Raw genomic sequence first — 27,077 nt, 5'->3', positions numbered from 1 at the left:
ACTGTCAACCTCATGCATTGTGGGTCGTGGATTGCAGTTTTGTACTGTGTTGATCAAAACAAGTTTTCTACCATTTCCACAGATGGAGGATTGAACTTTCAGATCAACAGAAGCTGTGTGGGAGTGGTAGCGCAGTGGTATACCAACATTTTGGAAAATGGTGGACTCAAGATTTTAGGACAAGAGTCTAAGTTTCTAGCTGGTCAAAGTTGGTTTATATGGTTGATCAGCTAGTGGGGTCCGGGCTAAAGTAGCAGACCTTTGCAGGGTCAACGGTCCTGCTTGAGAAACTCAGTCATCCTAGCTTAAGTTGGTCAAGCTGTTTTATGTATAGTAAAAAGGTAGCTGGTTTGTTGTAAAGCAATCTGAGGGTCCTTCTGGAAAGCCAGGCCAGACCAGCTTAAGTGTCAGCTAGTTTATCGTTTGTTCATTTTGGTTGAGAAGCTCATAATTGCTTGTCCAGGATGGTCAATCAACTAGCTGAGGTATATTACTAGACCTGGTCCTGCTGTAAATCTCACTCATACTATCTTAAGGTGGTCAAGCTGTTTTATGGAACATGGTAGCTGGCTTGTTGGTGATTGTTAATCTCTTACCACCTTGACCAAGATAGTCTACTGGGTGAGGTACTAAACCATCTTGGTCAAGGTCAGAAGTCTCTCTGGAAAAGCCAGATCAGACCAGCTTAAGGTGGTAGACAGTTTGTTGCTGGTCCATGGTGGTTGAGATGCTCATAATTGCTTCAAATTGCTACCAACTGGCTGCTCAAGGGGCCTGCTGAGAAAACCTGGTCACACCAGCTTAAGGTGTTCTGGATTCTTTATACACTGCGATGGCTTGTTTGTTTGGGTCCACAGTGGTGGAGAAGCTCTTGTTGACTTGACTAGAATGGATCCACTGTTGTAGTCTATTTTGGTCGAGGGTTCGGCCGGAAGAACCAGGTCACCAGTTAAAGGTGGTCAAGCTGTTTTATGTAATATAGCTTGTTTGTTGGTGGTCAAGAATCTTAAAATTGACTAAGATCGTCTCATTTTGGGATACCATACTTGGTCCATGGTGCATGACATGCACCATTTCTCCTTGCAAACTCTCAAACTCTATGTGTAGCATCAGTGGCTCTTCTGCTGTGGAAAAGCCCAACCAGACCAAAAATGTATAAAATGTAGACATACAGAGATAAATTCAACACCAATGTGGCATCTCTTAGCGAGAGGTCTTCCCCAGTCTGTATGGAAATAACTAGTGGGCGGCTGAGAGGACAAATATAGCCATCTGCTCAAAAATCTGCCCAGTAAGAGCAAATGCATCACTCTTTTTCTTCGATATGGTGCTTTTGTCCTCCCACATTTTCCCTCGTTAGAGGCCCAGAGTGCAGCGTCACATTTGTCTGACAGACAGAAACATGTTGCACTTTACGGGTACATCACTCTATAAAAAGTGGCCTCTAGGGAAGGAAGCAGCAGCAGCAGATTGGCTGGCTTTATGTCTGCTTGCTTAGATGTTTTATGCCCTGCCTTTGAATGCAAGTACACATTAAATAATAATTAAAATCAGATAAAGATGACTGAATATGATTAAAGCAAACAATTTAAAGGAATCATCATGCAAACCAGGTAGAAATGCAACATACCCTCAAAATCAGTGCTCAACACAATTTGTACATAATTGTCTAAGGCTACAGTTGAAAGTAATGCAGTCTTTCTGAAACATTGCCAGCAGCAAAAACAGTAATTTCATATTTGATAATGTTAATTTAACAAATAGGAAAAAGTCAGTTAATAACACAGAATTGAAAAGGAAACATTACCACAGGAATACAATGAGATGCTCTTGAGGGTGAACTCACCTCCAGTTCTGGAACAAAAAGCCTCTTCAAAAGTGGATGCCGGTGGTATTTCATGTGAGAAGTAGCCCTCCATAATTCACTGCAAACCCTTATTCAGATTTGGGCCAATCAATTCTTGAATTCCGCAATTATATAACAATGTATACTTATTAAAGCAAATATCATTCACTTCAAAACACTTTGTAAGGTGCTGAAAAATGTACCATTGCTAAGTGAAATTCATTTATCTTGAGTGTAATTTCGGTCACATATTCTTTACATCCATAGCCTTCATACACAGTGCATTTAAGAACGCAACGCAAGCATTGGGCTAATTTGGCGTCAGCTGGCCATTGACAAATCCTCTAAAAAATGAAGCGTGTCCACAGCTCCATGCAGCTTTAAAATCAGTGACATTAGCTGCCTGCTATACAGCAGAGTTATATCACAGCATAGAACCTATAGGGGACATTAAAGCAAAGGCAGATGTTTGATGAATAATGCACTATACACCATAATGCATTCAACTTCACAGGGGTCTTATGCTAATAACATAATTAAATTCCCTATTTACAATTGCTCCATTATTAACACGAACGCACTGCAGCGGATACTTAAATTGAGGGCATAAACTCAAGCATCACACAACAATGATGTACATATGCCTATTCCAAATAATCTCACAGACTATTAACACAGCAGTTGACGTAGGCATCAAATGTTTATTAAAGTGACAACTAGTGTAATGGATTTCAAAATAAAAACTGTCCAGTTCTATCCGACGATACTCTCAGGCCTTGTTCAGAGCCAATGGACTTGAAAAAGAGAACTGAAAAGGAAAGCTTGAATTTGTCCCGGTCAGTCACATTTCATCAAGTCTCATTTACTAAGCAGAGTTTGTGGCAAAGCGGATGTGGCCAGCACTCCCCCCAGCTGAGGCGGAGACCCCTGAGCCGGGACGGGATGGGTTTGAGGGAGTGGCAACATGACTCCAACTCTCTCTTTCTCAATCTTTTCCTCTTTTTCCATCAGCTCTTGTTTTTCAATTTTGTCTAGAAGCAATTGAACGCTCTTGTAAAAAACAACACGGGGGTCAACTTCGGGGAGGGCGGGACAGTCACAGCGTGCACGGAGCTCCAGAGCCTATAACGACACAGAGAATGACACAGATTAATACAGATGGATTTGAGCTTTGACCTACAAACCAACCATCTCCTCATCTCCACCCAGGAGACGGGACGGACGGACAGTGTAGTGATAAGAAATATGGATGGATGGGAAAGAGTTTTAAGCAAATCTCGATGGATGGATGGATGGATGGATGGATGGATGGATGGATGGATGGATGGATGGATGGATGGATGGATGGATGGATGGATGGATGGATGGATGGATGGATGGATGGATGGATGGATGGATGGATGGATGGATGGATGGATGGATGGATGGATGGATGTATAGATGGATGGATGGATGGATACGATATCTAGATGGATTGACTGGAAAAGTTATTAAAAAAATAGATAGATGGATGGATAGATGGATTGAAATAGTGACATCAAATTGGAATAGTTATTCGAAGAAATGGAATGATGGAAATAGTGATATAAAATACGGATGGATGGTTTAAAGTAGTTATTGGATGGATGGATGGATGGATGGATGGATGGATGGATGGATGAACATTGAAAAGGATATCCCACATTAAATACATCCACATGCGTTTACAAAGACTGATTTGTTTTCTGTCTGTGACCCCTGAACTATAACCTCTGACCTCCATTACGGGTGATGAAGAAACAGCCCTCATAACACTAGATCAATAATGCCTCTTGAAACATAAACAACCAGCACTAGCACAAAGGACACTTAACAAAGAATTTTCTAGTTAACTTATTATTCAATTTCTAAACCATCGGCCCAAGGGAGAACATATCAAACTGGGCTGCTAAATACACACTCAATCCAGGAAGACAGGCAGTTTTAAGCAACACTGCAATGTTTGAGAACCAGGCCATTAGGGAAACTTTACAAAACAAATGTCACTCGATGAAAGAGTGGCTGGAATAAAGCTTGAAAACAATTACCCAAGAGGGACACATCAGTAGCATATACTTACGACCAAAGTGACACAGAACACTTTAAGTTTTAAAAAGCAGATGCATTCTATAAAAGTAAAAAGTACTGACTATTTTACAGATTAAAACAAAGAAGAAAAAGATTTCTGTTAATGTACATCTAGTATACTTGGTACACTAAATCATTTAGTACACTAAACCGTTTTCAGAATATTTTCATTCTCAAAGATTTCAATTTTTTCTATTTCTTTCTTTGTTCGTGAAGGAATTTAGCTTCAATGCCAGTAAAGGATGAAACCAGGTTGAATAAATTATAAATATAAATATATTTTAAATATGTATGATAAACATAAAATAATATATAATTTACATTATTATTATAATATAAAATTAAATAATCATACCAAATAACATGTGTAACATATACACACAAATGTATATACTATTATTTTAATACAAATCCAATTAAACAAAAATGCAATTATAAATCTGTCATCTTTCACACTGATGTGAAAGTCTTTAAAGTGGTGGTTGATTATGATTTCACTTTTTTAACTTTAGTTAGTGTTGTTGTAAAGTTTTTCTTTCTTCAAAGCAGAGACCAGTGAGACAGTCGGGATCGCGTTCAACTGAAGTTATTCTTTATTGAGAACTCCTCTGTACGCGGCTGTAGAAACTTCCAACATGATCTGATCTAACATAACTTTACATGTTATCTTATAGGCATTTTAGGAGGAGGGACTTTTGGGGGTGGAGACAAATTCAAACAAAGCATGTAAATGAGTATACAGGTTAAGGTAACAAAAGGTGAGATTCTCAGTGAATCATTCGTGTGCTAATCCCATCAGTCTGAGTGAAACTGGGGCTTGAAGAGCCATTAAAGAAAACAGGAATTACAACTTTGCTGAGATCTTAACCTTAAAAGCTAAAATCAGTATTCTTCACTGTGATGTTATGCAAGGAAGCATATCTGAAATAGATTCTTAAATTTTAACCCTTCAGTGTGTAATATTGCTGTTTGAGCATAAACAACATCTGCAAAGTTACGACGCTCAAAGTTCAAAGCAAAGTGAGATATTTTCTTTTAAAGAAATAGCTTTTTAAGGACTACAACAAATAGCTGGTAGGGACTACACGACATTCCTCCCGGGCCAGTGACATCATGAACCCTAAAATTTACATAAACCCCGCCCCCGGGAATGCCATTTATAGATTATCAAGACAGAATATACTAATCAATGACTAGAAGATAACTACACATAAGCTACATAAATTCACCAACTAACCATTCAGAAATGTTGTCTACATGTTGTCACTTCGAGTTTCGACTTGAGCTTTGGTTTGAACATAAAAGGCTAAAAGTTTTTTACATTTTCAGTGCATGTCTGTGTGAGGTAAAAGGACACAAGCTGTTGTAGCTCCGCCCCCTGTGCTGGGAGCAGCAGCTCATTTGCATTTAAAGAGACAGACTCAAAAACGGTGCGTTTTTACTCACCCTCAAAAAGGGACAACTTTAACAAGCTATATAAAAATATCTGTGGGGTATTTTGAAAATTCACCTGTAACAGGCACCAGAAGACAAGACACACACACAGTAATTCTCATTAGAGAGAACATGGAGGACGACTCTCCATTGGCTCAGGTTAAAGAGGGTGAGAATATAGAGAGATGGAGGGCGTTTTAAAATAACTTCCCAAAGGAGTAATAGCTTCCACTCAACAGCAGAAACACACACGCATTACAGTTGATGGACAATTAGTGTCCTGGCCATCTGTTGCTTATGTGTTTGGAGTCTGTGAGTATGCAGGCAGGACTGTTAAGAGTTCAAGCTCAAGGTCAAGTAAGGCCCCTGCATGCCACTAAAATTCACACATTGACTGTACTGTTCTACAGTATACAGTTTACTTGATTAACAGTATGTTAACCTGAGCTCTCTGTTTAAAGCAAGTGGTTAAGGGTTGGCATCATCCATTTTGCCCTTGCCGGTGGATGCTGTAACTACACCATCTGCCTTTCTCTGTTGATGGCCGTAGCTGTGAATTGTGAGGGGATGTTTTTGCAAGCAACATATTACAAATTGCAAATATTTCATCATTTTATAGTAGGTGAAGACTCTTAAAAGTGTGAAAGTGATTTATAATTTTCCATCTGTTGCCTAACATCAGATATTTAAAGGGGTGGTTAATTATGATTTCACTTTTCTAACTTCAGTTAGTGTGTAATGTTGCTGTTTGAGCAAAAACAACAGAAGCAAAGTTACGATGCTCAAAGTTCAAAGCAAAGGGATATATTTTATTTTAAAGAAATTGCTTTTTAAGGACTACAACAAACGGCTGGTAGGGACTACACAACATTCCTCCTGGGTTAGTGACATCATAAACCCTAGAATTTACATAAACCCCGCCCCCGGGAACACGATTTATAGATGATCAAGACAGAATATGCTAATCAATGACTAGAAGATAACTACACATAAGCTACATAAATTAATCGACTAACCATTTAGAAATGTCCTGTTGCATTCTACATGTTGTCTTTGAGGGTCAGAATTCTAGCTGATAGACAGGTGTTCAAATACTTATTTGCAGCTGTATCATACAAATAAATAGTTAAAAAATCATATATTGTGATTTCTGGATTTTGTTTTTTAGATTATGTCTCTCACAGTGGACATGCACATACGATGACAATTTCAGACCCCTCCATGATTTCCAAGTGGGAGAACTTGCAAAATAGCAGGGTGTTCAAATACTTATTTTCCTCACTGTAGTTTACATCATACATTCAGTTAACAGCAAGCCAAAGAGGACAAGGTTTCAACAGAACTATGCATATGCATTTTATACACTACATTATATTCTTGCTCCATCCATGCAATAAATGCACATTCTTAAATAAGCAATGTTTATAGCGAACTGCTCAGGTATTAAAATTGTGTGACCCATTTTCGGCCAAATGACACTTTAAAATGAGTCCTAGCAATAGAAATGTATATTCAGATTTACAAGTAAATATGAAGAGATTCATTAAGATATCCCTGTAATTCGCACCTTGATAGCTTGCAAATATTTCTGCCCGTTTTGGCTCGTGTGATTGTCAGCCTCTGCTCTTCCACAACAGACTGAAGTGCCTCGTGAGTGTATAACGCGCTGCGCTGTTACTTTCAGCTTACAAAAGAAAAATACTTCAATTTTCTGATGTTATTTTTTGATTGGCTGGGGCATTCTACAGCCCTTCATCAAACCGCTCAAGCAAACTGCCTCAGATTGTTTGTAATCAATGCACAAATCGCAAAAAAACTGATTAACTCTAAAAACTGATTGGGTTGACAAGGCAGAGTTTTGGAGGGGCATTTATTCCATTGCCTAGATCCCTAGATTGACTGCTGACATTTTTTTTTTTATGAGAGGAAATTGCAGTTGTTCAGAATCAAGCATAAGATCTTGATGGAGTTCAATTCACGCTCCAACAAATCACTGTCATGCATTGCACTATATATCTTGATGTACCGTATAACAGCTCACATGAATTATTTAGCCTCAATCAATTATGAAGGCTCTCTTCTGTGGCTGATGGTACTGATCTAAGGATTCCACCATATGAATGTTGAGTTTCATGGATCCTCCAGGCCTTTGTGTTTGGTTTTCCCCTCCAGCAGTAGAGCATTTATTTGTTCATTTCCATAATGAATCTTGGTCTAAGGCATGTGTGTAGAAGGTGGAGTTTGCTCCAGAGCAGAGGTCTCCAGACGTCTTGTTAGCTATGGTGTAGTCTGGATTTCAGACGTGTCTGCGAGCCCTACGGTGCGTGTTTCTGATGGGTACTCTTTAAATCAAGAGAACAAAGTACCCAGGACGTATTCCTTAAGTTAAATACAGAAAACAGCTCTCCACTTGTGCGTTAGTAGTATTGAAAACCCCAGTGATATAAACAATCTTATCACATAACTAAACAATAGTCTTTCTTAGAGCTTTCCGTAGCTATTTCCTTGGTTCTATTAAAGCTGAAGATGCTCTTTGGATCATCTCAAATCAGGATGGAGAACCTGATCATCAGGTTTTACACAAATTTGAGGAGTTCATGCAGTGCTGACGTTGTACATAACACTTAAAAACACAATATGTAAGATTTTTGGATTAAATTACTCAAAAAACACTAAAACAATGTTACATATTTTGTTGACTTGTGTACTTACATTATCCAAAATGCTTCCAACATTTAAATCCATAGCAATTTAACCAGTGTCATTACTTCGTCATATTCGCGTTACCCTTGATTTCCAGTTTTACTTCCGTATAAACCATGAAAACACCAAAGACGCTTCAATATATTATGTGTTTTATGAGACAGGTGGGAAACTATTTGGATACTTTTATAAACAGAAAACTAATCACTGTTATATATAGCTCAACACTGTTAGTCTTATTGATTGAATTCCTTGTTTCCTTGACTTACCGCGAGTAACATATCATTTAGTTATTTGGTGTCCTTTTTTAGAAAGAAAACTAAATTTACCAAGAAAAAAGCTTGCGGAAAACACCGTTTTGTGAGAATCATCCTTCAATCTGATGGTTTACTTTTATGGATATAGTAAATGATGACAAAATGAATTTGTAAACGGTGTATGCTTAATTTAACGTTAAGTGTGCGATTGATTGTAAAATTAAGCATTCAAATTTTAATCTATTCACAGCCCTATTATTTACATTTTCTGATCAATACACTGATAATTGATTTTTCCTTTTATGTGGTACTTTAACTGGTACTTTTGGTCCTCACAGTCCATACGTTTGCCACTTTTTTAGAGAAGATTGGAAATTACAAGGAAGGACAGGGAAATGGGATTGAGCATGCAACTGGGAAATGGTGCATGGGTGCCAAAGCTTAGCATGGTTGAGAATAAGTATGCTAGGCCATGGCTTTAACGGTTCTTTATTCTTAGATCAATTTAAATACCACCATAAATTTAATACTGATGTACATGTTATGGTTTAGCATTTGTGTGAAAAGGTTTCACTCATATAAACCTGTATACTAATGTCTAATGATGCATGTATTTGCTTTTGTGTGCTTTACCTCAGGAACAAGGCGGTCCAGCTGTCTGACACGGTTTTGGTGGGAAGGGTGTGTGGACAGCCATTCGGGGATGGTTGGTTGGCCACTCAACTGATCATAGATCTCCATCTGCTGCCAAAACACTGTGGCCGCCCTCACATCAGCACACGCCTGTCAGAAACACACACAAATCTCAAATACACATAAAGAGATGCTTTTCTGGCATGTTAAAGCCCTGCCATCATCAAAGGACGCAAACAGGGAGATGACACGCACACAACCCGACGGGCGCTCAGAGCTCTGGACAACGTCATTAGCTGGAGCTAAAGCCGAGAGCAGGCTGGCTCACGGACAGCATGAATCATGACTGAGTGGAGCTAGCCATGCAACATGCCTGTGTCCTTCACCGAGCCGGCTGTGGCAGGCCGCATCTAGGCACATTTACGAGCAGCAGGCGGCCCGTTATTACTACTATAAGAGATAGAAGGGAATTGACTGTTTCTCCATAATGATGCCAAGCATGGGATCTGGAGACATGCTGACAGGAAGAGCACTACAACGTGAATCAGACCATTGCCACATGCAGAGAAACGCTTCCATGAAGCAGTTTGTAAAGAAACAGTGCCATCTAGAGGTCATGTAGGATACTACGGCTATAAATTACTAATATACAGCAGGTTCCCCTTAGCCTGGGAAAACCCACACAACTTCCGGCAAATTTAGATTTGCTCTGCAAGTAAGTCTGGCAAAGAGCTCATTAAAGTCCATTTCCCCATGCCGAGAAATCAAGGCACCAATCAGAAACGTTGAGGCGGGCTTTACACATGACGATCGCTCTGATTGGTTTTAGGTCTAGCCTATCCAGAGGCATTTGAGCGAAGTCCACTCCGACGTCCGTTGGTGAAGCACACCAACTTTTAAACGCATTATTATGTTCAAATTGCAAACACATGAGGACAGTCTCCATGAAAGACCCACTGGCAGATGAACGTGCTACTACATTTCTCTCCGAAACGGTAGGAAATTAAATTAGATTTAATAGAGGATTTTAACTGTGACAAGATGATTGACAGGGCAGTTTACATGACGGGATGCACGCGACAGATCCGTCCGATAAAGATGACGAAGTAGTATGTCCCAAAGTTGCCTACTTTTTTGCTACACATTCAAAAGTAAATACATTTTCTTCACAAAAAGAGTACATATGGCGTAGTTTAACCATAGACTGTAAAAAAATAGAGTGTAACATAAGCGAATTGGGACGCAGCATATGGCTTTACACATGACGATCTCTGATTGGTTTTAGGAGTTTTAGGTCTATCCAATTGCGCCCAGAGGCATTTGAGCGACGTCCGTTGGTGACGCCCCTTTGGAAATTAGTTATTAAAGGAGCTTTGCCAGACCATATCTCAGTTACTACTGAGAATGGTCTGGTTTTAACCAGGCTAGGTTCCCCTGAATTGTGTCTCAGGGTTTTAATTTATCCAGTTTACTAGTCATCATAAGTAAATTCAGAATGGCGTAGGGTGTTTAATTCCTAAGAATGACTTCAAAAGTTACATTATTTATAATTTAAGTCAGGCATGTAATACTGTATAAGGCCCTGTTTACATCTGGTATTAAGATGCGTTTTTGCAATTTACATATGAATGCGCCCGGAGATGACGGAAAAACATACAGAGAGCAGCAGCTTTCATTTCTGCTCTGACAGACGCAAAATCAAGTGTTAGAAATCAGGAATGGTGAGAGAACATTGTGCTTGGTACAGTACATTATTTGACTTCCAACCAAATTTAGGTCCTCAGCTGACAAAGTTTAAATCCTGTCTGGCTAGCGCGCTTCCCATAATGCTTACGCATTAGGTCAGGTGGTCTTTTGTGGCCGTTCGAATACATTCGACCACATGAAAGCAATCCGGTCAAATGTGTAATCCTGTGCTGTCTGTGACAGTTGAGCTAGAAAAATAAAGAAAAATAAAGGATGAAGACATCTGAAAGTTAGTCATCATTTTGTGTGTAATGTACATTTTTGATCAACGTTTTTCACTTATGTCATTTCTAGCGAGAAATTACTATTGTAGTCATTAAATTTTGACTTAGTTTTCACTAAAGCTTGCTCTATTTTGCTGTAGCACTGCCTCAGAATTCTGTCCGAAATTCAGTTTTGTGAGGAACCTTTGTGCGCAAACGCTGCCTGCAAGTCATTGCCTGACAGGGCAGCGAGGCAACAAGTCACTGCCTACGTTTTCGGATGCAGTCACCGTTTACACCCTCTTGTGATCGGGTTGACGAAAACGCTTCTTAATACCAGGTGTAAAAATAACCAAAGAAAAAAAACATATATAACAAAACATCTTACAAATCATTTATCACATTCAATTTTTATTTACATTTGTCAGGCACCAATGCGGCTTAGGCCTGTTTCCCACCACACACACACACACAACAGTTTTGGAATGAATCAGATTTAACTGCAACAAACATAATCACCATGCAATCAAATTTATGTGCGGGGAGGAAAATCTTTTCTTTTTTTATGCTTTAAATGCCAATTAATGTACATGCTCTACATTAAACTAAACCTAATGCCAAAGCATAGATATAACAGTGCGGTTATTGTTAACTAAAACAAACTATTAAAAATTGTTTTCAGTAATTGAATTAGAGCTAAAATAAAATAAACTATAAATATTAGATGGAAGACCTAAACTTAATTAAAGGGGTCATATAATGTCATTTTTGTACAAGCTAATATGATTCTTTAGGGTCTAAATCAAAAGTTTGTAATATACTTCAATTAAAAATTCTCATTAGTATTGTAAGAAAACACTAATTTTACCTGGTCAAAAACAGCTCTGTTTCAGCACGCCGTTTAAGTGCATGTGTCTTTAAATGATAATGAGCTTTGCTCACCCCGCCCCTCTGTTCTGTGCGTGCACCGCATAGACTGTAAAAAAATATGGACGTAGTGTCCGTGACGTCATCCGTAGGTTTCTGAAGAGCATTTTTGAAGCCTAAAGTGGGCGGAGCCGGCCGTCGCCATCTTGGCCTTGCGTCACTCCCGGATAACAGAAAATAGACAAACAGGCGGGGCGTGAGTGGAGCTGAGGAGCCTGGCTATCTGAAATCACCTAGCTCGACGTGATCGAATTAGCTGATGATGTAAAGCCAATTAAACGTTCCTATTTTTGCCCTTCGAAATATTATAATAGTTAAAAGACATGGCTACAAGTGAGACTGTGTATTACTTCGAGAGTGTTTGTGTGTGACAGTGATTTATGTGCATACATGTCCGTCACTCTTTCATGGTCCGTCAGCGCGGCATCGCTCAAGTTCGTAGAGAGCTTATTCAGTCCATTTTAAATTCTGATGTTGGCCGTCTCTCAAATGGGTTAAACCGTTAAACCATATTGCCTTTGAAGTGCAAGTAAATGCGCTAGAAAATCCGCGCTCATTCATATGCATTTATTGCATGGACGGAGAAAGCGCCGACGCCTGCATGATTTCATCTGACGGTAACTTACATAAGCATATTATAATCCATCTGTTCCGTGAGAGCAGAACGAACGAGCATTTATTGACGTTTTAAATTTGAAAACTCCAAAAAGCAACGAAATTGTCAGACATCCATTAGTGCATGTTCACAGAGGAAAACAACTGAAATACAGCGCTGGTTGTTCTCTCGAACGATAACGACGGAATCCAAAGACGTGGGCTTTGTAACGTTACCCAAGTATTAAATTGTATGAAATAATAATCCCGAAAAAAAGCACAAACACTGCAGAGATGGCAAGTTCAGCAGCTAACATTTGCTGAGGTGAAGTGACGGCTAGTAACAGCAGACAAACGGCTAGCACTGACAGCGGCAATCCATCTGTCACTCAAGTGGCTTGGCCACACCCTTAAATTTAAATATTAATCAACTAAACGGACAAGTTATAAAATAATTCACCCCCCTCACAGTTGTTATGAAGGGCAAAATTAGCTGTATAGACCAAAGCCACATAGAGATCCAGGCTGTAAACATATTTTTTTCTGCTGTAAAGTTGGTAATTTTTACATGGGGGAGATACAGATTTGACTCACTTCTGCAGCCAGGCCAAGCGGCCAGTCGATGAACTGCAGTTTAACTCACTTCCGTGTTGGTTTCAAGAGAGAGACGGGGAGGTTGCCGCTTGGTGCACCGTTTGTAACACAATTTAACACAATAACCATAACGCGTTGTGTATTATAAACGTGGGATTATGAATTATATTGAGAACGTCATACATAGAAAACATGCCATAATGTACCCTGAGTGTAAAAATAGCCGCATTCATCGTGAAGCGTGCAGCAAGCGATTTGCAAAGATTAATATAAAGATTAATATAAAGGTTAATAAAACGTTACATTCACTCACTTCTTCTGGAGGTGCAGCAGGAACACGAATAGTTGGTACCAATCCTTTTTTCAGGAGCAGCTTCTTAGCAAAACCAGCTTTATACTGACCCTCGTTTGTAAAGCAGTCTGGTGAAATGATTCGCGCAAACATGAAAGCATTGACGCTGATCGAGGGGAATTCCCTTCGAAAACAAACTCAGCCACTGCGTCTTCAGCTGTACGGATTTTGGAACATCAAAATGACTGCTGTGTTCATTATTACCATTACACCCAAGAACACCACAACTGCTTAGACGCCATTCTACTCAGTGCTCCAGCTATCAGCAATGAACGCGCCGGTTGGCGCGGACTATGATTGACAGCTCGCGCGCGAGGGCGGGTCTGTGTTGAAACGCTGCTGTCAATCAACCATTGTAGGAGGGGCGTCGATTTTGTGACATCACAAAATCGAACAGCTTGATTCAGGAGAGGGGGAAACATATAAGAAGATTTAAAAAAAAAACACTGGATGGATTTATATCATTTTATGATGGTTGTGTACAGGCACTGCCAACACACATTTCAGTACAATCAACTTGTAAAAGTGCATGTACCATTATATGACCCCTTTAATGAATACATTTAATTTAAAGTACTGAAGTTACTAAAACCGAAATAAAAATTCAAGCTATTTAGACAACAAAAACTAAAGTTGAAATTAATTAAAAATTGAAAAAGCTAATTCAAAATATTTATAAAGTATATAAAGATGACTAAAATAACACTGAGCTATAAACTGCATGAATCATCTTGATTTAGTCTGATTCACTGAAAAGAAAGTGTTGTCTGTGTCAATTCATAGAATTTTCACTAAGCCTGACAGACAGTTTTTTTCCCCCAAACAAGATCAGTTACAAGGTGCAAAAATAGGCTTAACACCGAAAGTCTACTTGCAGCTGCACTTCTGCTACACAGCACTGCGCTGCTTATGCACGCACTGTACATTCAGAAACCTGAATAAACATATAAGCTGCTTACACTGTGAAACAGAACTTACAGTGCATTTTATGTAGACATTTTATCAGTATGCGTTCCCTTGGAATTGAACCAAAAGCTTGGTGTTGCTACAAGAAGACTGTGTACAGAATCTGATAATATCTGCAGTACCTTGGCAGCCAGCTGTAGCCCAACCTGGTCCGCCTCTGCCTCCAGCTTACGACTGAAGGGCCGGTCAAATAAGAACTACAACACAGACAGAGAAAATGAGAGAGAATATGCAGTTAAATGAGCTATTCTGACAGCGCACACAGGAGTTATATTGGGTAAACAGAGGAAGATGGACAGAATAAAGTGAACCATATTTGGAGAACAAAATGACTAGGAGATAAAAAGCCCAACCATTAAAATGTAATTTATTTTAAATATAATAGGCAAAGAAGATGGGAAAACAAGGAAAGAAAAGGGATGAAAATTTCCACATAAAAAGAGTAGGATAGTACATGGTATCTTAGAAGAAAAACACCATAAAAAACCTCAAGTACAATTAAATTGAAAGTGGCCCTTTGTTTTATGCCTCACAGTGATCCAGAAAATGCTAATTCAATATCCATTTAGAAGACAAATAGATGTAGCTGAATTTAAACTAACCTCAAATTGAAGTCCTTAGAAACCCAAATAAGATCTCCTCTGAGATATTGTTATTGTTTTATAATGGTGGTGAGAGAGTACTTGAGAAGGTTACTTTGAGCTCGAGTGGAGGAGTATAATTGTTGTTTAAAAGGGTCTTTTAGGGATTTTAGAATCAATATTTAAGGAGTGTTTGCATCGTTAATGGACAAACCCAATGTAAACAGAGTCCCATCAATGTCTTAAGGGATAGTTCACCCAAAAATGAAAAGTCTGTCATCATTTTCTCATCCTCATGTTGTTCCAAACGTGTATGAATTTCTTTCCTCTGTTAAACACGAAAGAAGATATTTTGAAGAATGTCCGTAACCAAACAGTTTTGGGGCACCATTGACTTTCGTCGTTTTTTTATTCCTACTATGGAAGTCAGTGGGGACCAAAAAACTGTTTAGTTACCCATATTCTTCAAAATATCTTCTTTTGTGTTCAACAGAGGGGGGAAAAATCTTTTTATTTCAAACAGACTCAAAATGAAGTGTCTTGATTAGCTGTGAACATCTCTGATTCAAGACCATCTTTACTTCAGTGAAAACATGTGGAATGAAGGCAGATTAGGAATCAATTGAAAAAGGGTAAAACAGAGATCACAAGGTCAACTGTCACCTGCACTAGTTTGCCCTGAATCCACTGGCCCAGCAGAGCTAAACTGTCCCGAGGACATATGGCCCAGATCGCCGTTAGCAGGACGACAGACAGCAGGTCCACCACGTGAGACAAACTGGCCTGCTCTGCCTAAGAAAGAGAAAGAAATTCAATACAGGCTTTTCTGTCTTTGTTGATTCTGTTGTTTATGCTAATTTGTTTGAATTTTGGTGTTAAGAACCATTTTTACTCTTGCTTAGCAGCCCATTCTCTGACAGCATGCCCAATTAGGAACAATGTAGAAAAACAAAGAAAAAGAAACAAGCAATTTAAAGACGAGAGACATAATAAATCACACTAAATTGTAATTACAATACCCATTCTACTGAAAGAAGGGCAACAGATACTATATGTCCAAAAGTGGTCAGGTACATGCTGCAAAGCAGATTTGTTATGTAATTATGTCATCTGCATGGGCATAAAGTCGCATACCTTTTTTAACCTATTAATATAGCTTACTTGCATTAAAATATATGGTTTTCACTTTCTTCACTCTTAAACCCATATGTCATTTTTTTCACCTCATTATTATTCTTTTAAACATAACTGGTTTATTTTTATTAAATGTCTATGCTGCTCTTTTAGATACAATTTTTAATGACTATGAAACTTAAATCTCAGTGTGGTCCTCACAAATATGGGATATTTTTTAATTTTTTTGAGTATTTATTTAATTATCCTTTGCTGAACAGAAAGAAATCACGTGCATCAATTATACCGAGATTGTTTTTCCTCTCAACTGTAGCTACGATCCAAGAATAAAATAATCGTTGATTACAGTGTGCATGCAGGTTTGTAGTAGTGATGCACCGAAATGAAAATTCTGGGCCGAAACCGAAACCGAAAATTTAGGATGCACTTGGCCGAAAACCGAAACTGAAGCCGAAAATGGCTTCTTTTAAAAAACTTATACATTTTATATATATATTTAAATTGCTTGAAATTAATGGATCAATGAAAAATCACAATATAATAATCAAACTTTTATTAACAGTTACATAACAAAACATACAATATTTTAACAATAAATATAAATAATAATACCAAATAATATTATCCTTCAAGTTTTATGTTCCATTAAATAAAATAGTTTTTTAAAAGTTGAGCAAAAAAAAAAATCCACAATTTTGGAGATTTTTGCAGAACAAATGTTACATATTGCAACTTTGGTGTCCTCACGTATAGGGCTGTCACTTTTGTGAAAAAAATCCTGTTCGATTTTTGAGACATAAGTGTTCATTGAATCGTTAGTAAATTGCCTATATTTGGCGTTGATGCGTTTTCAACATAGGCAAATCCACGGACAACTAAACAGGCATTAGGACGAACGTAAAGACAGTGCTTGAGACGCACACAAGTCAGCAATGTGGACTGCCATAACATCAATGAAAAACATTACTGAAGGCTACATTTATTATGCGCTATATTATACATAAATAGGCTATTTTGTGAGTGTGTGTGTGTGTGTGTGTGTGTGTGTGTGTGTGTGTGTGTGTGTGTGTGTCAGAACCTGCAGTTGCTGTGTGACGTGCGTTCGCCGCGGGCGTATCGTGACGAGCTGGACGCGCTCCGAGAGAAGGCCGTTCCCTATTTTCGTTTTCGAAACATGTGTTGGTTGGTCTGATCGCTTGTGCAATAAGTGACAGCCCTCTGACATGCTTAATCTTTGATAGGCAGACGCGTGATAACAGCTCGACCGTGAGTGAAACCTAAGCGCTTGCGCACGGATGGGAGGGGCGGGTGGCATTCACTTTCGGTTTACGTTTTCGGCAGTTTTTTTTATTTCGGCCCGAAACCGATAATGGTATTTTCGGCCGAAAATTTCGGCGACCGAAATTTCGGTGCACCCCTAGTTTGTAGTATCTGCAACAAGTCAGAAGGAGTCTCATAAGAGTGTCAGCTTGTTGCTGACTTAAAATAACTAAGGAAACACACTTATAATCTAATAATGTGAGCTTGGCCCCAATAAAGGGAATGTTCAGTGTCACAGAATCAATTTAGTTTTTCACAGCCATGTTAGCCCTCATATGAGTGCTAAGCTCCTTCACTCTAACCAGACCCAAAAGCATGCAGTGATGCAACAGCTCTGAAACTAAAACATCTCTTTAAACCGAACCCTTAACAGTGCTTAGTGCCTCTGAGACAGGACGCCTACTTCTCTTCATTTAAACCAAGTGAAGAGATGAAAGTCAAACATGACGCACGCAAAAGAGAGATAAAGATAGCACTTGAATCTAATGAAGGGTGTTTTACTTCCAGAAAAAAGCTGAGAGACACAGCAAAGGAAGTACAAATTTAATTTGATCCAAACTATAAAGACCAGAAGCAGTCCAAGGGCCCTACAACCATCTGACAATGTGTGCAGATAGCAGACCATGCAATACTCATATACATTTAAATTGAAATCAAAATGACCCTAAGAGAGAGATTACTTACAGATATTAATATTACGCTTATTAATATTTACTGATAAAATTACAAACAAAAAAAAAGTCCAATCGGGTGTTTTTGTGCTGGGGTCTGACTGTGAGGGGGACTTACGGCATGACCAATCAGAGCGTGAGCCATCTCATGTCCCAGTATAAAGACCAGCTGATGAATGTCTGCTACAGCCTGCAGCATTCCTGTGAAGACGAAGATCTCTCCATTCTGAAACCCATGCACACACACAATCATTCCAGCTGTGAAATCAGAGTCATTTTCTCCTCTAGTAATCATCAGTCTCAAGATGTCCTTTAATCATGTGCAGTGAATTAAAAGGTTAGTTCACCCAAAAATAAAAAAAATCTGTCATTAATCAAACCCCTCATGTCGTTCCAAACCCATAAGACTTTCATTCATCTTTGGAACACAAATTAAGATATTTTTATTAAATCTGAGAGCTTTATGTCCTTCTATGGACAGCTACGCAACTACCACTTCGATGCTTCTAAAAGGTTCTTGCACAAAGGTTCTTAGCTCAAACGTGCTGTGTAACACGATAATGAACCTCACTGGTTCTTCCAGAAGCTCAAACGTGCTGCGTAACACGAGAATGAACCTCACTGGTTCTTGCAGAAGCTCAAACGTGCAGCGTAACACAAGAATGAACCTCATTGGTTCTTTCAGAAGCTCAAACGTGCAGCGTAACACATGAATGAACCTCATTGGTTCTTTCAGAAGCTCAAACGTGCAGCGTAACACATGAATGAACCTCATTGGTTCTTTCAGAAGCTCAAACGTGCTGCGTAACACGATAATGAACCTCACTGGTTCTTCCAGAAGCTCAAACGTGCTGCGTAACACGAGAATGAACCTCACTGGTTCTTGCAGAAGCTCAAACGTGCAGCGTAACACAAGAATGAACCTCATTGGTTCTTTCAGAAGCTCAAACGTGCAGCATAACACATGAATGAACCTCATTGGTTCTTGCTGAAGCTCAAACGTGCTGCGTAACACATGAATGAACCTCATTGGTTCTTGCTGAAGCTCAAACGTGCTGCGTAACACATGAATGAACCTCATTGGTTCTTTCAGAAGCTCAAACGTGCAGCGTAACACAAGAATTAGCCTCATTGGTTCTTTCAGAAGCTCAAACGTGCAGCGTAACACATGAATGAACCTCATTGGTTCTTGCTGAAGCTCAAACGTGCTGCGTAACACAAGAATTAGCCTCATTGGTTCTTTCAGAAGCTCAAACGTGCAGCGTAACACATGAATGAACCTCATTGGTTCTTTCAGAAGCTCAAACGTGCTGCGTAACACGATAATGAACCTCACTGGTTCTTCCTGAAGCTCAAACATGCTGCGTAACACGATAATGAACCTCATTGGTTCTTCCTGAAGCTCAAACGTGCTGCGTAACACAAGAATTAGCCTCATTGGTTCTTTCAGAAGCTCAAACGTGCAGCGTAACACTTGAATGAACCTCATTGGTTCTTGCTGAAGCTCAAACGTGCTGCGTAACACATGAATGAACCTCATTGGTTCTTGCAGAAGCTCAAACGTGCAGCGTAACACAAGAATCAGCCTCATTGGTTCTTTCAGAAGCTCAAACGTGCAGCGTAACACATGAATGAACCTCATTGGTTCTTGCTGAAGCTCAAACGTGCTGCGTAACACAAGAATGAACCTCATTGGTTCTTGCTGAAGCTCAAACGTGCTGCATAACACATGAATGAACCTCATTGGTTCTTGCTGAAGCTCAAACGTGCTGCGTAACACAAGAATGAACCTCATTGGTTCTTTCAGAAGCTCAAACGTGCAGCGTAACAAGAATTAGCCTCATTGGTTCTTTCAGAAGCTCAAACGTGCAGCGTAACACATGAATGAACCTCATTGGTTCTTGCTGAAGCTCAAACGTGCTGCGTAACACAAGAATGAACCTCATTGGTTCTTGCTGAAGCTCGAACGTGCTGCGTAACACGATAATGAACCTCATTGGTTCTTGCGGAAGCTCAAACGTGCTGCGTAACACGAGAATGAACCTCATCGGTTCTTTCAGAAGCTCAAACGTGCAGCGTAACACATGAATGAACCTCATTGGTTCTTGCTGAAGCTCAAACGTGCTGCGTAACACATGAATGAACCTCATTGGTTCTTTCAGAAGCTCAAACGTGCTGCGTAACACAAGAATGAACCTCATTGGTTCTTGCAGAAGCTCAAACGTGCAGCGTAACACATGAATGAACCTCATTGGTTCTTGCTGAAGCTCAAACGTGCTGCGTAACACAAGAATGAACCTCATTGGTTCTTGCTGAAGCTCAAACGTGCTGCGTAACACGATAATGAACCTCATTGGTTCTTGCAGAAGCTCAAACGTGCTGCGTAATACAAGAATGAACCTCATTGGTTCTTCCAGAAGCTCGAACGTGCTGCGTAACATGATAATGAACCTCATTGGTTCTTGCAGAAGCTCAAACGTGCTGCGTAACACAAGAATGAACCTCATTGGTTCTTCCAGAAGCTCAAACGTGCTGCGTAACACGATAATGAACCTCATTGGTTCTTGCAGAAGCTCAAACGTGCTGCGTAACACAAGAATGAACCTCATTGGTTCTTCCAGAAGCTCGAACGTGCTGCGTAACACGATAATGAACCTCATTGGTTCTTGCAGAAGCTCAAACGTGCTGCGTAACACGAGAATGAACCTCATTGGTTCTTGAGAAAGCTCAAACATGCTGCAAAACACAAGAATGAACCTCACTGGTTCTTGCTGAAGCTCAAAGTGCTGCGTAACAGAAGAATGAACCTCATTGGTTCTTCCAGAAGCTCGAACGTGCTGCGTAACACGAGAATGAGCCTCACTGGTTCTTGCTGAAGCTCAAAGTGCTGCGTAACAGAAGAATGTACCTCATTGGTTCTTCCAGAAGCTCGAACGTGCTGCGGAACACGATAATGAACCTCATTGGTTCTTGCAGAAGCTCAAACGTGCTGCGTAACACAAGAATGAACCTCATTGGTTCTTCCAGAAGCTCGAATGTGCTGCGTAACACGATAATGAACCTCATTGGTTCTTGCTGAAGCTCAAACGTGCTGCATAACACGAGAATGAGCCTCACTGGTTCTTCCAGAAGCTCAAACGTGCTATGTAACACATGAATGAACCTCATTGGTTCTTTCAGAAGCTCAAACGTGCTGCGTAACACGATAATGAACCTCATTGGTTCTTCCAGAAGCTCAAACGTGCTATGTAACACATGAATGAACCTCATTGGTTCTTTCAGAAGCTCAAACGTGCTGCGTAACACAAGAATGAACCTCATTGGTTCTTGCTGAAGCTCAAACGTGCTGCGTAACACGATAATGAACCTCATTGGTTCTTCCAGAAGCTCAAACGTGCTATGTAACACATGAATGAACCTCATTGGTTCTTTCAGAAGCTCAAACGTGCTGCGTAACACGAGAATGAACCTCACTGGTTCTTGCAGAAGCTCAAACGTGCTGTGTAACAGAAGAATGAACCTCACTGGTTCTTGCTGAAGCTCAAACGTGCTGTGTAACAGAAGAATGAACCTCACTGGTTCTTGCAGAAGCTCAAACGTGCTGCGTAACACGAGAATGAACCTCACTGGTTCTTGCAGAAGCTCAAACGTGCTGCGTAACACGAGAATGAACCTCATTGGTTCTTGCAGAAGCTCAAACGTGCTGCGTAACACAAGAATGAACCTCACTGGTTCTTGCTGAAGCTCAAACGTGCTGCGTAACACGAGAATGAACCTCATTGGTTCTTGAGAAAGCTCAAACATGCTGCATAACACAAGAATGAACCTCATTGGTTCTTGCAGAAGCTCAAACGTGCTGCGTAACACGAGAATGAACCTCACTGGTTCTTGCAGAAGCTCAAACGTGCTGCGGAACACGAGAATGAACCTCACTGGTTCTTGCAGAAGCTCAAACGTGCTGTGTAACAGAAGAATGAACCTCACTGGTTCTTGCTGAAGCTCAAACGTGCTGTGTAACAGAAGAATGAACCTCACTGGTTCTTGCAGAAGCTCAAACGTGCTGCGTAACACGAGAATGAACCTCACTGGTTCTTGCAGAAGCTCAAACGTGCTGCGTAACACGAGAATGAACCTCATTGGTTCTTGCAGAAGCTCAAACGTGCTGCGTAACACAAGAATGAACCTCACTGGTTCTTGCTGAAGCTCAAACGTGCTGCGTAACACGAGAATGAACCTCATTGGTTCTTGAGAAAGCTCAAACATGCTGCATAACACAAGAATGAACCTCATTGGTTCTTGCAGAAGCTCAAACGTGCTGCGTAACACGAGAATGAACCTCACTGGTTCTTGCAGAAGCTCAAACGTGCTGCGGAACACGAGAATGAACCTCATTGGTTCTTGAGAAAGCTCAAACATGCTGCATAACACAAGAATGAACCTCATTGGTTCTTGCTGAAGCTCAAACGTGCTGTGTAACAAGAATGAACCTCACTGGTTCTTGCAGAAGCTCAAACGTGCTGCATAACACAAGAATGAACCTCATTGGTTCTTGAGAAAGCTCAAACATGCTGCATAACACAAGAATGAACCTCATTGGTTCTTGCTGAAGCTTAAACGTGCCGCGTAACAAGAATGAACCTCATTGGTTCTTGCTGAAGCTCAAACGTGCTGCGTAACATGATAATGAACCTCATTGGTTCTTGCAGAAGCTCAAACGTGCTGCGTAACACCAGAATGAACCTCATTGGTTCTTGCAGAAGCTCAAACGTGCTGCGTAACACCAGAATGAACCTCATTGGTTCTTGCAGAAGCTCAAACGTGCTGCGTAACACAAAAATGAACCTCATTGGTTCTTGAGAAAGCTCAAACATGCTGTATAACACAAGAATGAACCTCATTGGTTCTTGCTGAAGCTCAAACGTGCCGCGTAACAAGAATGAACCTCATTGGTTCTTGCTGAAGCTCAAACATGCTGCGTAACATGATAATGAACCTCATTGGTTCTTGCAGAAGCTCAAACGTGCTGCGTAACACCAGAATGAACCTCATTGGTTCTTGCAGAAGCTCAAACGTGCTGCGTAACACAAAAATTAACCTCATTGGTTCTTGAGAAAGCTCAAACGTGCTGCGGAACACGAGAATGAACCTCATTGGTTCTTGCTGAAGCTCAAACGTGCTGCGTAACACATGAATAAACCTCATTGGTTCTTGCTGAAGCTCAAACGTGCTGTGTAACACAAGAATGAACCTCATTGGTTCTTGAGAAAGCTCAAACGTGCTGCGGAACACGAGAATGAACCTCATTGGTTCTTGCTGAAGCTCAAACGTGCTGCGGAACACGAGAATGAACCTCATTGGTTCTTGCTGAAGCTCAAACGTGCTGCGGAACACGAGAATGAACCTCATTGGTTCTTGAGAAAGCTCAAACATGCTGCATAACACAAGAATGAACCTCATTGGTTCTTGCTGAAGCTCAAACGTGCTGCGTAACACAAGAATGAACCTCATTGGTTCTTGCTGAAGCTCAAACGTGCTGTGTAACACAAGAATGAACCTCATTGGTTCTTGAGAAAGCTCAAACGTGCTGCGGAACACGAGAATGAACCTCATTGGTTCTTGCTGAAGCTCAAACGTGCTGCGGAACACGAGAATGAACCTCATTGGTTCTTGAGAAAGCTCAAACATGCTGCATAACACAAGAATGAACCTCATTGGTTCTTGCTGAAGCTCAAACGTGCTGCGTAACACGAGAATGAACCTCATTGGTTCTTGCTGAAGCTCAAACGTGCTGTGTAACACGAGAATGAACCTCATTGGTTCTTGCTGAAGCTCAAACGTGCTGCGTAACACAAGAATGAACCTCATTGGTTCTTGCAGAAGCTCAAACATGCTGCATAACAAGAATGAACCTCATTGTTTCTTTTGAGGTTATTACCCAGTTATTGCAATTACTATAAAAAAGTACATAGTATGTACATGGGGAACAGGACTGTAAAATAAAGTGCTACCGAATTTCTATATTTATTTGTGTATTTATTAGTGCTGTCAAATCAATTAATCGTGACAATCGCATCTAACATAAAAGTTTTAGTTTACACAAACTAAAACTTTTATAATAATAATTAATTAATAATTCGTTACATTCATATAGCGCTTTATCTGAGACCTCAAAGAGCTTTACATAGAAGGGGGGAATCTCCTCAACCACCACCGATGTGCAGCATCCACCTGGATGATGCGACGGCAGCCATATTGCGCCAGAACGCCCACCACACACCAGCTTACTGGTGGAGGAGACAGTGATGAAGCCAATCAGTATATGGGGATGATTAGGAGGCCATGATGGATAGAGGCCAAGGGGCAAATTTGGCCAGGATGCCGGGGTTACACCCCTACTCTTTTTCGAAGGGCATCCTGGGATTTTTAATGACCACAGAGAGTCAGGACCTCGGTTTAACGTCTCATCCGAAGGACGGTGCTCTTTTGGCAGTATAGTGTCCCCGTCACTATACTGGGGCGTTAGGACCCACACAGACCACAGGGTGAGCACCCCCTGCTGGCCTCACTAACACATTTATGTTAGATGCAATTAGGTTTAAGTTAGATGCGATGTATTACATTTATATATATTACATATGTATATGTGTATGTTCGTATATATGCACATACAGTATATGCAAACTCTGAGATGGACGTTTTTCTGTGCAGTCAGAGAGTTGCTTTTAAAAATTGGCAGAAGAAAAAGTTATAAGTGGAAAAATAAAAAAAAATAAAAAATAAAAAAACAATGACCCCTTTAAATTGAATAGAGTTGATTTATTTATTAGACAAACAATTTGGTTATTATGTTATCAGATATGACTCACTGGCAAAACAAATGCGTTGATGGGTGGGCCGTCAACCACGTGGACGGTCCAGGGGACAGCGGACATCTCAGCAATATCCTTGTTCCTCTTTACCAGAGTCTGAACCAGTAGCTCCACCGCCTGGTGCCTGGGGTCCGATGGAGCAATCAGAGAATCTTTAAACTCCTCCATATACTGAGAGACAGAATAAAGGAGAAAGAGGAGCAAGAGCCCATGAAATAAAATTAAATGACTTGAGATATTCTAAGCACAATAAAATCAAACATTTTTGGACCAACTTCAAGCATTTGCATACACTAATAGACTTACCTATTGCTCTGGAAGTATTATTGTTGATCATAAATTCATAGTAACTGCATTGAATACAAAACGTAAACTGACTACACAAGTTGTGCTGACTTGAGCAGGCGTACCGCTTCTGCAGTGGACTGAGCCAGTTCCAAGAAGGCCTCCTTGCTGAACAACAGCAGTCGGGTCCTGCCTGTAATGGGAGATTCATCCAGGTGGGTGAGAAAAAGGAGAGAGATGAAGAACAGCAGTCCCGACACAGCTCCCAACAAGTGCCAGCGTCGACGCCATGTCCATTCACGAAACAGCTGCTTTTTATTGGGCGGCAGGGCCATCCACCATTTTCTGATGCTCCTAGAGACCGAGAGAGACACACGAAATCTGAATCAGAGTTCTTATTAAATATTATCTTACCTCACAGAAAACCAAGAACTTTGGTGTCAATAACCTATACGCTCCCCATTTACTAACCAAGTCAAGACAAGTATTTATGGGGACCATAAATGTGTATAGAAGGACTTTAGGTGGATGTTATGCAGGTTAAGTGAAGCTAAAGCATTTTTGTAAGTTGTTCAAATGTGCATGTGATGTTCACAACTGTTCAAAAGATTGTTTTAAGTAAATTAATAAAAAACTTAACCAAAACATGATTTTATAATGTCTATATGTACCTGAATACATACTGAAGAGAAAAACTGAATTTAGGACCCAGGGGAACAGTTCATTCGCTCCATATAGAGCTATAAGGCCATCTAGTCATGAAATATCATGTTATATTATTTTTTTCCCCACAAGAGGACGGAAACACCCAAAATGTGAGATATTTTGAGCTAATTTAACAAGGTTATTTTGTATTTGTGTTGAAAGAATGTGCTTATATTAGATTATTTATTGATAAAACCTATTAATTTAAAGTAACTAAAATAAAAAATTAAAATGTACAGTACGGGAGGAGAGGATTTAAGAGTCACCCACCTGCCCAGTATGATGGCGATGAGCTTCTGCAGGGGCTTCAGTACCAGCCACATCAAGGGTGCAGGTACAGCTCTCAGTCTGCCAGAGCTGTGAAACTCACGAGTCGACTGAACGATCACTCGATGAACTGGAGGTCTGAACGCTGTTATACTGCTGTTTAGTCTCAATCTTGACCTCAGACAGAGACACGAAGGAGAAACAGTGATAGATCCTCTTGCTTTCAGATAGGAAGATGAGTTTGTCCTCATCAGATGAGTCCGAGCAGAGGCTAAGAGTGATGGACGGCAGTGAAAGTGTCTCTGTCCACAACATCTTATCATTGAGTGTAGCCGGAGCAGGTTTATTGACAACATGTCGAGCTTGACCAGGCGAATATACATCTCCTAAAATATTATTATAAAATTCACTGAACATTCATCTTTACTCTTGTTTACTTAATTATTACAGGGGTCAAATGAGACAGTTTATGGGCTCATTATGCATGTTAAATTCACAAAAGTAATTTCAATGACACAGTCAAGGAAGCAGAAAAAGTCCATTTAAGTGCGTTGATCGAGCGGTATTAAACTAAGTAGACCGCTAAAACGTTCAGTATGGCTAGACTTGTATTGCTACACCTGCTTAATCATACGCATTCATCATTTAAAACGCGTATCTGTTTTTAGAAGCCCTCTAAACTCTTCTCCTCTTCGTACTTGTACTTCACTGCGACGGTTAAAACACTCCCCCCGCAAACAGCAACACTTCGCCATGGTTCCGCCCGTCTATCACAGGTCACAGTTACTGTCATTAATCCTTCCATCGTCTTCTGGTCGCTAAATAAAGATAAACACCTAAGTTATTTTTGGTTTCGTTTTAGAATTCTATATTTCAGTAGCACT

The 27,077-nt window shown here is 40.1% G+C and overlaps 1 protein-coding gene across 1 annotated transcript; it reads right to left on the bottom strand.

Moving 5' to 3' along the window:
* Window positions 1-1,570: 1,570 nt before the first annotated feature.
* On the bottom strand, window positions 1,571-26,958 carry oma1 (OMA1 zinc metallopeptidase). Its single transcript, XM_081379390.1, has 8 exons — window positions 26,197-26,958; window positions 25,347-25,575; window positions 24,934-25,107; window positions 18,186-18,293; window positions 15,606-15,734; window positions 14,484-14,558; window positions 8,980-9,129; window positions 1,571-2,968 (listed from the first exon to the last, which is right to left on the bottom strand). Exons 1-8 carry the CDS (start codon window positions 26,574-26,576, stop codon window positions 2,705-2,707), a joined length of 1,509 nt encoding a protein of 502 aa, XP_081235516.1. The 5' UTR covers window positions 26,577-26,958; the 3' UTR covers window positions 1,571-2,704.
* Window positions 26,959-27,077: the final 119 nt, after the last annotated feature.

This window comes from Scardinius erythrophthalmus (genome assembly GCF_964197995.2).
Source record: "Scardinius erythrophthalmus genome assembly, chromosome: 11".
Lineage (NCBI taxonomy): Eukaryota > Metazoa > Chordata > Actinopteri > Cypriniformes > Leuciscidae > Scardinius > Scardinius erythrophthalmus.
This window is presented reverse-complemented; position numbering and strand designations above follow the sequence as displayed.

What these genes read in the sequence shown, in the direction of transcription:
- oma1 (XM_081379390.1), bottom strand. Translation starts at nt 26,576, where the DNA reads ATGTATATTCGCCTGGTCAAGCTCGACATGTTGTCAATAAACCTGCTC. An exon ending in TTCAGGGCAAACTAGTGCAG is followed by an intron (nt 14,559 to 15,605) that starts GTGACAGTTGAC and finishes TCTGTGTTGTAG; the next exon opens with TTCTTATTTGACCGGCCCTT. An exon ending in GGCTACAGCTGGCTGCCAAG is followed by an intron (nt 9,130 to 14,483) that starts GTACTGCAGATA and finishes TGTTTCTGACAG; the next exon opens with GCGTGTGCTGATGTGAGGGC.